We start from the raw sequence: 15066 nt of genomic DNA, 5'->3' as shown, positions 1-15066 counted from the left end.
ATGCGCCAGTCACATGGGGCCTGGCATTGAGAAAGCCCTGCATTTGGTTTCATGTTCTACTGTCATACTCTTGAAATTCTTAATGATTTTCAAACAAGGAGTCTTTTATTTTCATTTTGCACTGAGTCTGCATATGATGTAGCCAGTCCCAGGTAGCCACGCCCTTCTGGGAGAGCTCTGAATCTCAGCCTGGAGATGGGGACAGAGCAGGGTGGGGAATGCTCCTCCGGTCCTTAGTTTCTCTTTCCCAGACCTGAGGTAGGAGCTGCTTGTCTGCACCTGTTTCTTCTGGACCCCTTCATGCAAGCTCTTCTTTGACCTCTTTTAGTAATTCATCACCTTCTACTAGGTAACCATTGTTTATATTAAATTTTTCCTGTTTAACCTATGCATTTTCTGCCTTCTGACTCATATGGGGAGACAAACAGTAAACTAACAACATCAATAAAATATATAGTATGTTAAATGGTAATATGTGCCACAGAGAAAAAATAAAACAAGAATGGGCATAAAGAGTGTGGGGTCAAAGGGGACAGCTTGCAATTTGAAATGGAGGTCAGGGAAGGCACACATTTAACTTTTTGTCCTCAATTCCAACTGAAATGATGAGAAAATGTAAAAGTAGGTTTCGACCTGCATCATCCAAGTGAAAATTGCTCCGCCCAAGCCCCAAAATTCTAAGGAATTTCCTGCAGGCACACAAGGCAAGTAGGATCAGAACATTGTGAGAAAAGATAATGCTTATCTCTGCATCATCCACTGTTTTCTCTCTCTTTTTTTTTTTCTGTCGCTCGTCTTCAGTGACTTCGAAGAGTGGTAAGCACAGAAGTCACCTCTCTTGCCAAGCTCTATCTATCTTCATAAATGTGTCCATCTGATCAGGAAGGAAAGTAAAAGCATTCATTCACTAATCACTTAGCAAACACGGTTAGAGCACCTCCTGTGTGCCAGCACTGTACTGAGTACTCTGGAGGGTATGAAGTAGAAGACACACTCCCTGACAACACAGAGATGACAGTCCCGTGGGAGAGGATATGGGAGATAAGACATGTGTGCAACTAAGTATTATTCAAAGCTAAGAAGGATCATGAATAAAGTGGGTAAGAAAACATGAATTCAAAAATTCTGACAGAGGAAGCCATTAGCCTGACTTGAACAAGATGACATATTCAATTCAGTTCAAGTAGACATTATTGAGCACCTGTTCTGGAAAAGACAGCATGGATTTCAAACAGGAATGAATTTGGAGATAGGGCAAAAGTAGAAGCATTGCAGCAGGTGCGGGGGAGTGTGACACCTATTTCTGCCTGAGGAAGGCAAGGGAGCTAGAGGCTTCTTAGTTCTGCAGGGAGTGGGAGGAACAGGTCATGGGCACATAAAGTGTGTCTATCAAGTCGAACTCATGTTTGCTCCAGGCAAAGAATACACAGAAGAATAAGATGGCAGCAAAGACCTTATACCAAACAATGATGCTGAGTGATAAAGGAAAGAGACTCTCTTGACTGGGGAGGTTAGGGACAGCTTGACCATAACAGAGCTACAGAGGGGCAAATTGAAGGATGAGTAGAACTTGGACTTTTTTTCTTTTCTAGGCTGTCAAGAAAGGGAGAATTATTTCAGCCATAGGGGACGTGTGTAAAGATACAGAGTCATGAAAATAAAAAGCAACCTGGGTGCAAGCAAGCAGTATATGTTAGAACACAGATAACATATGAGGAAGTGTTAGGACATGAAATTAAAAAGCTAGAGGGGTCTCAGTCATGGCCTTGGGGTGTCATGCTAAGGAGGTGGATCAGACCAATCCGTAATGATATCTAATCACCCTAGTGATTCCCAGAGTTGATTTGCTAGGAATTTCAACTCCAGCCTAGAGGTGCTAAGGAATTCGTGAAGGATGCTGAGTAGGAGAATGTTACGTTTAACTGAGGTGAGGAAAGAACTCAGAAAATGACAGGATTCAAGATGAATAGCCAGTCGTTTCCTGTCCAAGTCTGAACGATTTGAGAAATGAAACGAAAACTGTTTAGAAATCAAAATATCATCTTTCTTGCAGATGAAGCGGCTCTTGAAGAATGTGACTTACAGCTGATCAGACAGCATGATTCGTGTGCCAGTCTGAGTGGTCAGGGGATGAAATCACTCTGCTGAACTAAGCCAGAGTCATATTTATTGACCAAAATAGACTGAGTGTGAGACAGGCATATTTCTTCAGAAATCTGAGGTACTATTACCAAAATCAGAAGGATGGATCCTGAGCACAAAAACAACCTTGTTCACTGCCTCCGTGTGTGTGTGTGTGTGTGTGTGTGTGTGTGTGTGTGTGTGTGTTTAATGATCCATATCCCCCATATGACATCTCTAGGGTACAGTTGATTACACTTCTATGGTGAGAAAAGGTTGAAAAAAACATCCTAAATTTTGACGTTGCTTTGAACAAGTCACTTGCTCTTTCTGGATCTCAAGTGCTTTCTCCTCATAACAAAACACCATAAAATTAGAATTCTCTTGGCCCATTCCCTGCCTTAGGAATACTGGGCCCATAAATGAGGTCACGTCTGTAAAGTGCTATGATTTCCTTGAAGACAAATGCAGTATAAATATATGATTGTTAGCTAAGTTGCTAAAAAAACTAGTCTGTGCATGAATGTATTGGAAGTTAAACAGGACCAGACGAGGGCAATAGGATGTATTATTCCTTAGGGCCAATTGATTCTTTTGTTTCTGTGACATCTAGTGCCTCACAGTTACCTCCTTCCACCCCCAGCACCCACACACTGCCAGGAGGGACAGCTAATTTAGGCTCCCTAGAATGATAGCTTAAAATATTTGAAGAGCAAGCCAGAAGAATCGAAAGCAATTACCATGTCGGAGGGTTTTTCAGAAAGATAATTAAAGAGAAATCCTGTCTGGGCTTTAAATACTGATGGTTGTTCACCTGCCCTAATTCATTCATCAAAGTTCCCACATGTACGGTTTTAAAGGAACCTAGTAGTCAATAAAAAAAAAAGAAAGAAAAAGACAGGGCTCTTTTATCCTATGATAGATTTTATAATGAGAAGGAGAAGAAGAACGAGAGGAGGAGGAAGAAGAGGAAGAGAAGAAAAGACGGAAGGAGAAAGCGAAAGAACTCATTCCTATCCTTTTCTTTTGTCTCTTAGAAATCATGGATTTTAGACCTGTAAAGGACCTGAGAGGTCAACCTAGCCACCTCCCCTCTCCCTTTTAAAAATCATATGTGGACGGTGAGGACCAACAAGGTGAACTAAATTTTCTAAGCTTATGCTGTCAGTTAGTAGGAAAGCAGGGACTAGGGTCCAGGTTTCCACCTCCCAGACTGGTACATTTCACATTCAATCATCCTATCTCTCTTCCAGTTTGAGGAGCTTGAGCAAGCCACTTTGCCTCTCAGACCCAGGCTATCTCATCTATAAAGCATAAACTAAACCAACTAAAGAAACACTGCTGAGAAATATGACCTCTTGAGGTCCTTTCTGTTTTTGATCGGTCAACAAATATTTTTAAAGACCTAACAGCAAATAATGCAATATCCAACCAAAAGCAATTTAAAGAAATAAAGACTTTATTGTCATCTCATAACAAGAAGTCAGGAGGTAGATCCAGTGGCTGGTATTCGTTCCGTGGTTTAATGATGTTTTATGATGGATACAAGCAACTCTATCTTCCTATTTCATAGTGTTGGCTTCTTATCTACATTACTGTTGCCTCAGGGTTCCAAGATGGCTTCTGCAGTCCAGATGCCACATTCTTTTCAAACTTTCATTTAATATTTTTAAAATACCCAACATGTGACCACGTTAGCTGTAATTCTTTTGTAGGTATACCCTATCAAACTGAGAGAGATCATTCCGTTTATAGTTGATGAGAGCTTTTTTGTTTAAATCATGAACGAGTTTAGAATTTTGTCAATTGTTTTTTCTACATTGGTTGGGATTATATGAATCATACGAATTGTCTTTTTTATTCTGTTTATATAGCGAATGACACAAATTCATTTTAAAATGTTGAACCAACCTTCCATTTCTTACAAAAATCACACTTGGTTAAGCTATCTTACTCTTTGGACATATTGCTGCATTTGACTTACCAATATTTTGTTAGAATTTTTGCATTTGTATACTTTTACAAAGGATGTAAAAGTATCATTTTCCTTCCTTTTTATTTCTTGGTATCAGGGTTATTCTGACCTTATATTATGAGTCAGGAAGTGTTCCCTCCTCCTCTATTGCTTCAAAAGTGTATGTAAGACTAGTATGATTTTTTTCTTAAATGATTGATAGCGTTTACTAGTGAAACCATCTGGCCTGGAACTTTCTTTTAGGGACCTTAAAATATATAGGGCTATTTGTGTGTGATGCTAATTTCTTACCAAACTTTTGACTCCTGGTGCATTCTCTAAAAACTATGTTCTTGTAGTTGATCAAAAGTGTGTGTGTGTGTGTGTGTGTGTGTGTGTGTGTGTGTGTTAATTTTGGGAAATTGTGTTTTTCGAAGAGATTTTCCATTTCATCAAAGTTATCAGCATAAAGTTGTTCATAATGTTTTCTTGTTGGTCTTTTAATTCTTTTAGGATTTGTAAGCTTGTTCTTTTATTCTTGATATTGCTTAATTGTGTTTTCTTTCTTTTTTCCTTATCAATCTCACTAGTGTTTATTTTATTAATATTTTCAAAGAATTAACTTGTGGTTTTGTTAATTTTGTCTAACTTATATTTTTAAATTATTTCCTTCTTTCTACTCACTTTGGGTTTAATTTCCTTTTCTTTTCTTAACTTCTTAAAGTGGAAACTTAGATAATTGATTTCAAACTTTTTTCTTTTGCTAAAGTAAGTTTTTAAAGCTATAAATTTCTTGGTAAGTACTGCTTTAGCTGCATTCCATGAATTTTGATGTGTTTTTATTGTCATTTTATTTGAAATGTTTTCTGATGCTCTTAGAACTGTAGCTGGCATAAAAGACCTAGGAAGTGTTATTTCCTATTAGCTCAGGTTTTTGTTTTTTTTTCTCTTGTTAAATGAGAATAAAGTGATGGATCACTCTGACAGGGGTGTCTCTTCCACCTCTGAGCCTCTTTGCTGTTTCCACTGCCTGAACCACTATTCTTTCACGTGAGCCCAGACTTCATCCTTCTTCTGGTTAATTCCTATTCATCTTACAGGTGTGAACTCAAGCCTCACTTCCTCAGAGAAGCCTTTTCTGATGACCCAGACTGCATAGTTTTCTCATATGTTGGATTGAATAGTGTCCCCCAAAGTTCATGTTCACCCAGAACCTGTGAATATGACCTCATTTGGAAATAGGGTCCTTGCAGATATAATTACAAGAAGAGATCATATTGGATCAAGGCGAACCCTAAACTCAACACGACTGAGGCCCTTGTAAGAAGAAGGATATTTGGACCCAGAGATACACAGGAGAACACTGGAGTGATGTATCTACAAACTGAGACATGCCAAATATTGCCAGCCACTACCAGAGACTAAAAGGCAAGGAAGGATCCTCCCCTAGAGTCTTCAGAGAAAGCGTATCCCCACCAGCGTTTTGATTTCAGACTTTTAGCTTCCAGAACTGTGAAAGTATATATTTCTGTCATTTTAAACCACCCAGTTAGGGGTAATTTATTATGACAGACCTAGGAAATGAATGTACCATGTTACCTGTTTTTACACTTTTTTCATACTTTTCTAGCTCTTGCCAGATAAGTATTATATGTGAATTATCAGTAAATACTGATGATGTAATAATACTAGTTTGGCATTTTAGTGAAGGCCTCTTTGAAAGAGACTACCATAATCTAAATCAGTATCTTTGAAGGGTGCATAATTTTGAGGGAGCCTGGACCTAAAATCACAGCATGTCAGTGGCCAATAACTTAGGCTTCTAAATGCTAGCCTTAGCCTTAGGTGCAGGTCACAGAGGTTTCTGATGCACAAGCGATCCAAACTGATCATTTTTCAAAATAGCAACAAAGCCTTAAAAGAGCACTAAAGTTGGAGTCAGAACCATTGGTTCCGCTTTCCCCTTTGCCTCCAGGGGATCCAGGGCTAGTTGCTCAATTTCTCTGGGTTCCAGGTTCCTTAACAGTTAAAGGAAGAGTTTCGGAATAGTTGGTTCCTGCAGTCCCTCTGGCTTGAACATTCTGTGGTTTTATGATTGTAATGTGGAGCAATAGTATAAAGACAGAATTTACTTCTAAAGCATAAGGCTCCTGGTCACTGCTAGCCTTCTTCCAGGAACAGTATCTGAATCCAGGGATGAAACATTACCACAAGGAGGAGACCACTCAAGCTGGACCAAGAAGGATTCCTCTTAAAATGTTTAACTGCTAGTTCCATCCAAGCTTGTTTTACTAGGGGTCTCATTAATAATAATAATTTTAAAAAATTTAAGTAGCTAGGCTGGTGGTCACTTCCTTTTTCTGGAAAGCAGTGAACTCACCTGCAAAAAAAAGGGAGGGGGAGGATAGAAGCTATGATTATCAAGTTCTCTCCCAGCTCTGTGACTTCAAGCAGTGATTTTGTCAATCTAGAGAGAGGGGGCTTGAGCTAAGTATCAGGTCACCAGGTCAATCTCAGGAATCGGTGCTGTTTACCTTACTAGTTCTCATAACCACTGAGTGGGTTTGGGGCCCTCTGTCTCCACCAGAATAAGCGCTGATGTATGCAACTTTTGGCAAAGATGAAATCCTTGCTCTTACTAATAATGTGTCCTTTAATAGATTCACTGAGAGTTTGACCCTTAGTTTCCCAATCTGTAAAATAGGGATGAATGCTAGCAAAGTTGTAAAAATATCAAGAGTTGAGCAAAAATGCATAGTGCTTGTGTTCCTAAGGATTATGGAAAATAATCCTTAGGAACACAAAGGGAAGATAAACTTGGTGTCATAAGTCCATTGCAGTTGGCTAACAACCAGACAGGCTAGGACGGGCGGTAATCAAGCTACCGTCCTGGCTACTTCTGTGATACCACTCTCACTTTCGGCACTCACTGCGGAGATGGGGTCCGCGCGGTTTCGCGGAACTGCTCTGCACTCGGTGACAGTCACTCAGGCGCCCCGGACGCAGGCCTCGCCCCTCGGCGTGCGCGCTCCCGGCGCGGCAGTGACGCAACGCGGGCGAGGACGCGAGGCGGCGCGGCTCCCGGGCAGCAGCGGCGCCCTCGGAAAGCTGCGTCCGCCTTGCCGCTGCCACCTCGCCGGGGTGGCCATAATGTGCTCCGCTAGCGGCTCCCGGCTCCTGGGAGCCGCAGCTGCCGCATCGGGCTCTGCGGATCAGGTGAGTCGGCTTTCCAGACGAAGGGAGAGAGGGCTGCCGAAGCGGCTAGCCGTTCGGAAACGGTTGGAGCCTGGGGCCCGGCGGGGCGGCGAGGGCCGCGGACGAGCCCCCTGCCCGCGAGCCTCCCCGCACCTGCCCACGGTCTTCCCCGAGTCCGTGCAGCCCCCTCGGTCCGGCCGAGCGGCCACATCCGGGCGCCCCGGCTGTCAGTGCCTGTGACCCTGGGCGGCAGGTGCTCTCCCCCAGCCCCTGGCAGCAGAAGCCTGACCGTCGTGCTGTCGCGCCGGCTCCGGTGACCACGCTGGGTTTTCCTTTTCACACGTATTGTGGACGAATCTAACCCACACTGGAGAGGCACCTGACCCGAGAGAAGGGATGTTGCACTGGGGACCCCAATATTTCTCACCTGCCGCCTTATTGTGACATTTGCATGTTCAGCATCATTTTTCCTTTGCTCTGCTTTTGCTAAATTCCATGCTTTAGATTTCCCCTTGAAGAAATGGACCTAATTGTGTGATAAAGTCATGGTGAGAGCGGTGTTTCTCAGGCTTGAGGAATGCGTGAACACCTTTTTAAAGGGGACTGCTCTCTCTTTCTCTGCAGTGTGTCCCAAAACCCAGTTAGGTGAACACTGGAGCAAAGCATTTTCAGAGAACATTTATCACTATTAGGAAAGAAGTGCTTTGCAATTCGGGAACTTCTGTCCTAGAAGATAAATTAGAGGTTATTAATTCTAAATTAGTGACTCAAATCCCTAGTTTAATTTCACATCGAAGTCTTTACTGTGTTTTGCTTTGTGTAATGGAAATAGCTAATTTGCCAGCCTTGGAGAGGCCTAAGAGTGTCATCTTCTTTGTATTACCTTATATTTGCTGTTATTTTGTCTTTATGTCAGGTTTGTTAATTGTTTGACACATTAGCAGAATTATAAAATGGAATGCTAATTTGTATGAGTAGTTTATTTCTGTGTTGATGTTAACATTGATTTATCGCTTGTATTTGTTGCATATAGAACCTATGGTTTACATTCTTCTAGCCCTAGTAGGAATACATGATCTCAACCTTTGTGTATATAGTCTAGAACAGCAGGCCCAACCTTTTCGGCACCAGGGACCGGTCCTTCTATGAGAATCTAATGCCTGATGATGTGAGGTGGAGCTGAGGCGGTGATGCTAGCGCTGGGGAGCAGATGCAGATACAGATGAAGCTTTGCTCGCCTCCTCCTCCTCTGCCACCCTTGCTGTGAAGCCTGGTTCTTAACAGCCCACAGATGGGTACCAGTCCGCAGCCTGGGATTTGGGGAGACGGTTGGGGAACCGTGGTCTAGAAAGAAGACACAAAAATGAAAATTCATCTGAGGCTGTATATATTTATTTATATTGTATGTATACTCTCTACGTATTTATTCAGCATGTTTTGGTTTTTTTTTAAATGAATAAAGAGAAGATTCAGTGTGAGGAAACATTAGAAAGTATAACAGATTAAATCTTGGCATAGGAAAATATTGACCTGTGCCTTGAAAGAAGTATAATATTGAGAGCAGGATATCTTAGAGGAAGTGATATTAGTGAAGGCCTAATGCAAGAATGAGAACAGCTTGTGTGAGAGGGAAGAAATCCACCTCACTAGAGCAAAAAGCTGTTATCTGGGGTGAGGAGAGAACATGTAGGTGAAATAAGATGGGGTCAATTGATGGATGGAGGTTTCAGATAGCACAGAGGGAAATTGGTGTTGACCCATAGGATCCGGAAGACTTGTGCTGGTCATATTTTGAAGCTAGTGTTTTACAAAGAGGTCTTTCTGAATAGTGGTGTTCACAGTGGAGGCAGAAGGTCGGTGACCTGCCTAGAGAACTGTCTTAAGGTAGTAATGTTTGCTGTAGTCATTTTAGATGTGTGGACTCTTTAAGGAAGAATTGAAAGGACCTGATGAATGATATCATATGTCAACACACAGATGAGTGAGAATAGAAATTAGGAACCAGGAGACCCCAGTCGATGGTGATAGCGCTCTTAGACCTGGAAGATTTGGAAGATGGTATTAGTTTGTATCCAAGATTGTGGTCGCAGACATAGACTAAATGAGTTTGCAGTAACAGGGCATCAGTAACCTCTGGATGTGGAACTGGAACTTGAAGAGCTGCAGATTTGGAAAACTATAGAGGTGATGCAGAAAACATTTGACCAGAAGAAGATCATTTAAAATGGGGACCAGAATTTTGCAAATGAGTGGTGAGGGTTAGGAAGAGGTTTAAGTAGGACTTGATATTGAAAAAATAAAATTTTAAATTTAAAAATAAATATTGAAGAAAATGTAGATCATAAATGCAACTACATGTACTCTTCTTAAAACAAAGAATGAATCAAGTGTGTTGATGTCTTTTTCCCCACAACTGAATGCCACACAGAGTCCTTCACTTCACTTTTGCCTCTCACTCTCACAAAGATAGCTATTTCTTTAAAAATTCTGCTTAAGTATTGGTGGACTTTGATTTTTCAAGTTTTTCTTGTAAACTTTTGATATTCCTATCATTCTTTTTTGAAGCATCCTTCATGTCATTTTACCTTTTCTTACTCAGAGGTCTAGCTCTTCCAGAGTCTCATTTGTCTATAATTTTGCTTGTAGACATTGACCCATAACCCGATGGGCTTTACTAAAGAATGTTCAGCTAAGGAGGGCCCCACTAGCTGAAATCATGAGTTAATGCATCTTCTGATGATACGTCTAACACAATTTAAGCCTCTTATAAATGTGCCAGTTTTATGTACTATTACTTGGAGTTTGGCCCCCTAAACTCTGTTGCCAAGATTCTTAGCTGCAAATACAATTGGAGTTTACATTTAAGTTCAGATTACCATACTGTTGACTGCTAGGTAATATTCAGCCATACTTTCGTCCTACATAAAAGTGATTACTTCAGCAATTTATAAGCTGTCCTATTTTCTCTGTCTTTAAACATGAGTTTTGTAACTTACAAAAAATATCTATCCTTTTTTTCAAAATCCTCATATATCTCAAAGAGAAAAAAGTCCTAAGACAAACACCAGATTAACATTTACTGAGTTTGCTGTGATCATTCTAACAATGCATCCTCTCTTTTAAAATGTATTCTCTGCTCTCCCCCATCCAAAGTCTGCCTCCCACCTCCAGGAATCTTCCTGTTAACCAGCCTTCATTGTGCTCGTCTATGAACTCTTACAGTCCAGATAATCGGACATTTCCTTTTGTTATGCTAGTGATTATTTCCCGGGTATTAGTATTTTCTCTGTAATCAGTCTTCAAACTCTTTGAAATCTGGAGTCAGGTTTGTTACTCCTCTGTGCCCTTAGTATCACTTCATAGTACTCATCACTGAATCGTTAAAGGCCTTCCTTCCCCCCACCTACCCAAGGACCTTAACTTTAAGCTGTTACCTTTTGTTGTTTTGTTCTAAGTTCAGCGGTCATATAATTATCGATTTTTTTAAATGTTCAGGTTGGAATTCCTATGTCATGAAGAGTTTTTAAGAGAGGCTTTCTTCATATATTCAGAAGAGGATTTGATGCCTGAAACTGGGGATTTTAGTCAAAGGTTGCTTGTTAAAAATAGTTCTGTTGTTTCTTCTGATGATAAAATTAATATATGCCCTTTAAGAAATATAGGCATGCCTAAGGAAGAAAATGAAGATGATTCATTATGTCACTACTCAGAAGTAACTAACCCCTGTTAATATTTTGGTTTCTCTTCTTCTATTTCCCCCTCTCAACTCATGCTATAGTTTTGTTTTGTTTTTCCACTTACTATATCATGGATACCTTTCCATGTCAATAAATATAGATCTGTATCATTACCTTTAATAGTCACATCATATTCCATTGCATAAGTGGACCATGTTTAATTTAACCCACCCCCTGTAATGGATATAGTTTAGTAACAATGTTTTGCTCTTATACACAATACTGTGATGAACATCTTTGTACATATTTTAGTGAATTTACCCTATTTTTCTAAGAATGAATTTCTGGAAATGTGATAGGTTGAGCACGTTAAAAATTTTCATACCTCTTAACCACATGCCCCCAGAAGGTTAGATTCTCCCCAGCAGTGTTCATGACCTTTTTCTCAACCGCCTTGTTAGCAAACTATTGTCAGCCTTTAATCTCTACCCATCTGATGGTAGTGAAGTCTTGATTTTCTTTATATGACTCTAAATACTAATGAAGTTATTTTTATCAACCATTTGTACTTCTTATTTCATTAATTTCCAATTATCCTTGCTCATTTTTCTGTTCTCTTACATATTTGTTTTGTAAACTTTTTTTATGTAGGGATATCTGCCTTTTGTCATGTATGTTACAAGGAATTTTCCCAAGCCGTGTATATTTGGGAAGGGATTTTTTTTTTAACATTCATAAGTCTTAAACTCATGTCTATACGTATGTTCTTTCATTTATGTCTTGAGACATTGATGTCATTATAGAAAAGCCTTACCCATTCCAAGATTATGTAAACACTTACCTACATTTTCATCTTATATTTTTTTGGATATTTTTAATATTTAAATCTTTGAGCCATTGAAATTCTAATAAAGGTATAATGTAGTAATCTCATTATATTCAAATACTAAAAGGTAGCTACTTTATAAAAACACTGTTAAAATTCATTGAAACACCTAGGTAATTGGCATATTTTTCCTTTTTGCTTAAACTTTTAAATCACAAATATTGTTTGTCCTAAGTTTTGGGAAAATGGTACAATGTAGACACCACATTAAAAGTTGACCTAATTAAAGTGTGTTTTCCCCTCTTTGTCAGGTAGGCATTGTTAATACTTTGTATGTGTGTGTTTTCCCCTGTACTGCATTATAAATTCTTTAAAGGCTAGATCCATGTCTGATTCATCTTTGTGTATCTCCCATTCCCAGCCATCCAAAAAACAAACAATGGTTGCTTATGACTTGTGTGTCAGGTTCTGTTCCTTGGGGAAACAGAAGAATAAGTGGTTGTCTCTGCCAGTGAGGGGCTTGCCATGTGATGAGAAAGTCAACCACAAGTCTAAAGTGTAGCCTGCTAATGTGATGAGTGAATACTCTGGGGATACGAGGACTGGGTAAGTCCTCACGGAGGGATGGTGCATGACTTGTGTCATGAGGATTACCTTGGAAGGTCAACAGATGGACCCAAAAGGGAGTCATCCTACAAATGCCGAGGAATGTGGAACATTTCAGTGACTTGCAGCTTGTGTTACGATGGCTGAGGCATGGGGTACATATCTGTCTAGTCTGACTGACGGCAGGGAAGACTAGGAAGTTAGACAGGGATTTGATCAATGCTAATGCAAGAGCTACATGCTCAAAATAAACCCTTTAACAACTTCAGTGCAGGGATCATGGACCAGATTATACGTGGTTGGATTCAAGCAGAGTTCATAAAGAATGTAGACATTTTCTTAGATTGTGCCATCTTTGTGATTTTTTCTGGAACAGGAGGGCTCTAACTCCGGCAGGACCCCGTTGTTTCTATAATGGTGTGCGAAGACTGACGCCTAGAACATTGCCTTACCTCTGACTTGTCAGCATGGGGAGGTGAGTGATGTGCCTCACCACTGGCACTATAAAACCCAAGATTTTGGTGCCACAAAAACAGATCTCGAGAGGAACAAAAATCTAACACCCCAGTGAAAAGTGTTCAGAGTTGTGCTACATTTCTGACACCTTTGTTCTTCCAGGGCCCCAGAGGGTGCCCGCGCAGAAGGAAAGTGATAATGCCAGGCAGATTCTACAGGAATTAGTGTAGTTTATCGGAAAGAGCATGCGTGCTGGAATCTGTGAGGGGTTGTATTAAGCGCAAGATAACTGTCTCTAAGTCTCCGAGGTGTGGGGAGGGGATGACGAATTCCATGGACTGGCCCAAGTACCCACAATGGAAACTAGAAACTACAAATGGAAAATTCCATTGGGTTGGCAGGATACCTTCCCATTCCGTGAGATATTTTAGTCTGTGAAACACTCTTTAAAGGAAAGACTATAGAAATGAACTGTAAAATAATAAAATTTGTCCTAAAGGCAGCAAGATATTTTTCAAGGCCTAGTAATAGTTTGTCTTTTCTAACAGAAACTGAGAAGAAACATTTTTATTTGCAAAAATGTCTCAGGAATATTTCTAAAAGCACAGGCCATACAAAATTCATTTATTGAGTTTGTTATGGGGATATTGTTAAAGATACTATTTTCTCAATCATCAGGGAGAAATTTGCCTTGGAATCCAGCATTAATAAAATCTTATTCCTCCTGAGCTATTGATAGTCACGTGCTGCTTATCAAGGGGGGTATGTTCTAAGAAATGCATCATTAGACAATGTTGTCGTGCGAACATCGGAGTGCCCTTACACAAACCTGGGTGCTGTGGCCTCCTCCACATCTAGGCCATGTGGAATAGCTTGTTGCTTTGGGCTACAAACCTGTACAGCATGTTACTATACAAGAATCATGAGATTAATTCAAACGCAAGAGAAAGCGATGAGATTAAGAGATGAGATAAACATAAGACGTTTGAGACTGCCACCAACATAAAATGACAGTTTTATAGCAAACTTTGTTTTATAAAGAGAAAGACTACACTCTAAAATAACAACAAAAAGTATAGTATGGTAAATACAGAAACCAATAACATAGTCATTTATTATCATTATCAAGTATTAGGTACTGTACATAATTGCTTGAGCTCTACTTTCATGTGACTGGCAGTGCAGTAGGTTTGTTTACACCAGCATCACCGCAAACACGTAAGTAAAGCATTGCATTACGATGGTACAATGTCACTAGGCAACAGAAACTTTTTAGCTTCATTGTAATCTTATGAGACCACCATTGTGTATGTGGTCTGGTATTGACCGAAACTGAAACGTCATTATGCAATGTATAACTGTATGTTTATAATCTAGTGGCAAGGTTTTGGCCATTAGGATGGTCAGCTACCTTTAGAGGCCTACCTTATTACGTGCATTTCGATGTACTAAATTGTCTTTTGGTTTCCTCATCTTTAAACCTGATTTCATTATAGATTTAAATATTTATTGAACTTATTCTTAGAAGCTGTCTCTAATTCTTTTTTATTTTATTTTAGTGTTACAATAAACTTTTTAAAAATAGGTAGAACGCATACACTCTAAAATAAAAACAAAAAGTATAATATAGGGAATATGTAAACCAATAACATAGTCATTTATTATCATTATCAAGTATTAGGTACTGTACATAATTGCTTGAGCTCTACTTTCATGTGACTGGCAGTGCAGTAGGTTTGTTTACACCAGCATCACCGCAAACACGTAAGTAAAGCATTGCATTACGATGGTACAATGTCACTAGGCAACAGAAACTTTTTAGCTTCATTGTAATCTTATGAGACCACCATTGTGTATGTGGTCTGGTATTGACCGAAACTGAAACGTCATTATGCAATGTATAACTGTATGTTTATAATCTAGTGGCAAGGTTTTGGCCATTAGGATGGTCAGCTACCTTTAGAGGCCTACCTTATTACGTGCATTTCGATGTACTAAATTGTCTTTTGGTTTCCTCATCTTTAAACCTGATTTCATTATAGATTTAAATATTTATTGAACTTATTCTTAGAAGCTGTCTCTAATTCTTTTTTATTTTATTTTATTTTATTTTATTTTATTTTTTCAGAAACAAAGCAGGGTACAAATAAAAATCTATATAGTACTCTCAAGAAGGGAAACACAGAAGTATCCTAACCATCAGGGCTTAATTTTCATTCATATAGTTTAGT

At 39.6% G+C, this 15066-nt stretch overlaps 1 protein-coding gene across 2 annotated transcripts in view; it reads left to right on the top strand.

Moving 5' to 3' along the window:
* Nucleotides 1–7127: 7127 nt before the first annotated feature.
* The window catches only part of ENTPD4 (ectonucleoside triphosphate diphosphohydrolase 4), a 31502-nt gene continuing 23563 nt past the window's right edge, over nucleotides 7128–15066 (top strand). For both annotated transcript variants that reach the window (XM_015589247.2, XM_006911756.3), the window contains exons 1-2: nucleotides 7128–7291; nucleotides 12756–12854. In XM_015589247.2, the coding sequence (XP_015444733.1) occupies nucleotides 12847–12854 (8 nt within the window). In that variant the 5' untranslated portion in view covers nucleotides 7128–7291; nucleotides 12756–12846. The remainder of the gene's footprint in view (nucleotides 7292–12755; nucleotides 12855–15066) is intronic.

The sequence above is a fragment of the Pteropus alecto genome, unplaced genomic scaffold (genome assembly GCF_000325575.1).
Source record: "Pteropus alecto unplaced genomic scaffold, ASM32557v1 scaffold394, whole genome shotgun sequence".
NCBI lineage: Eukaryota > Metazoa > Chordata > Mammalia > Chiroptera > Pteropodidae > Pteropus > Pteropus alecto.
The sequence above is the reverse complement of the archived record's forward strand: the minus strand, read 5'-3'. Positions and strand labels throughout refer to the sequence as shown.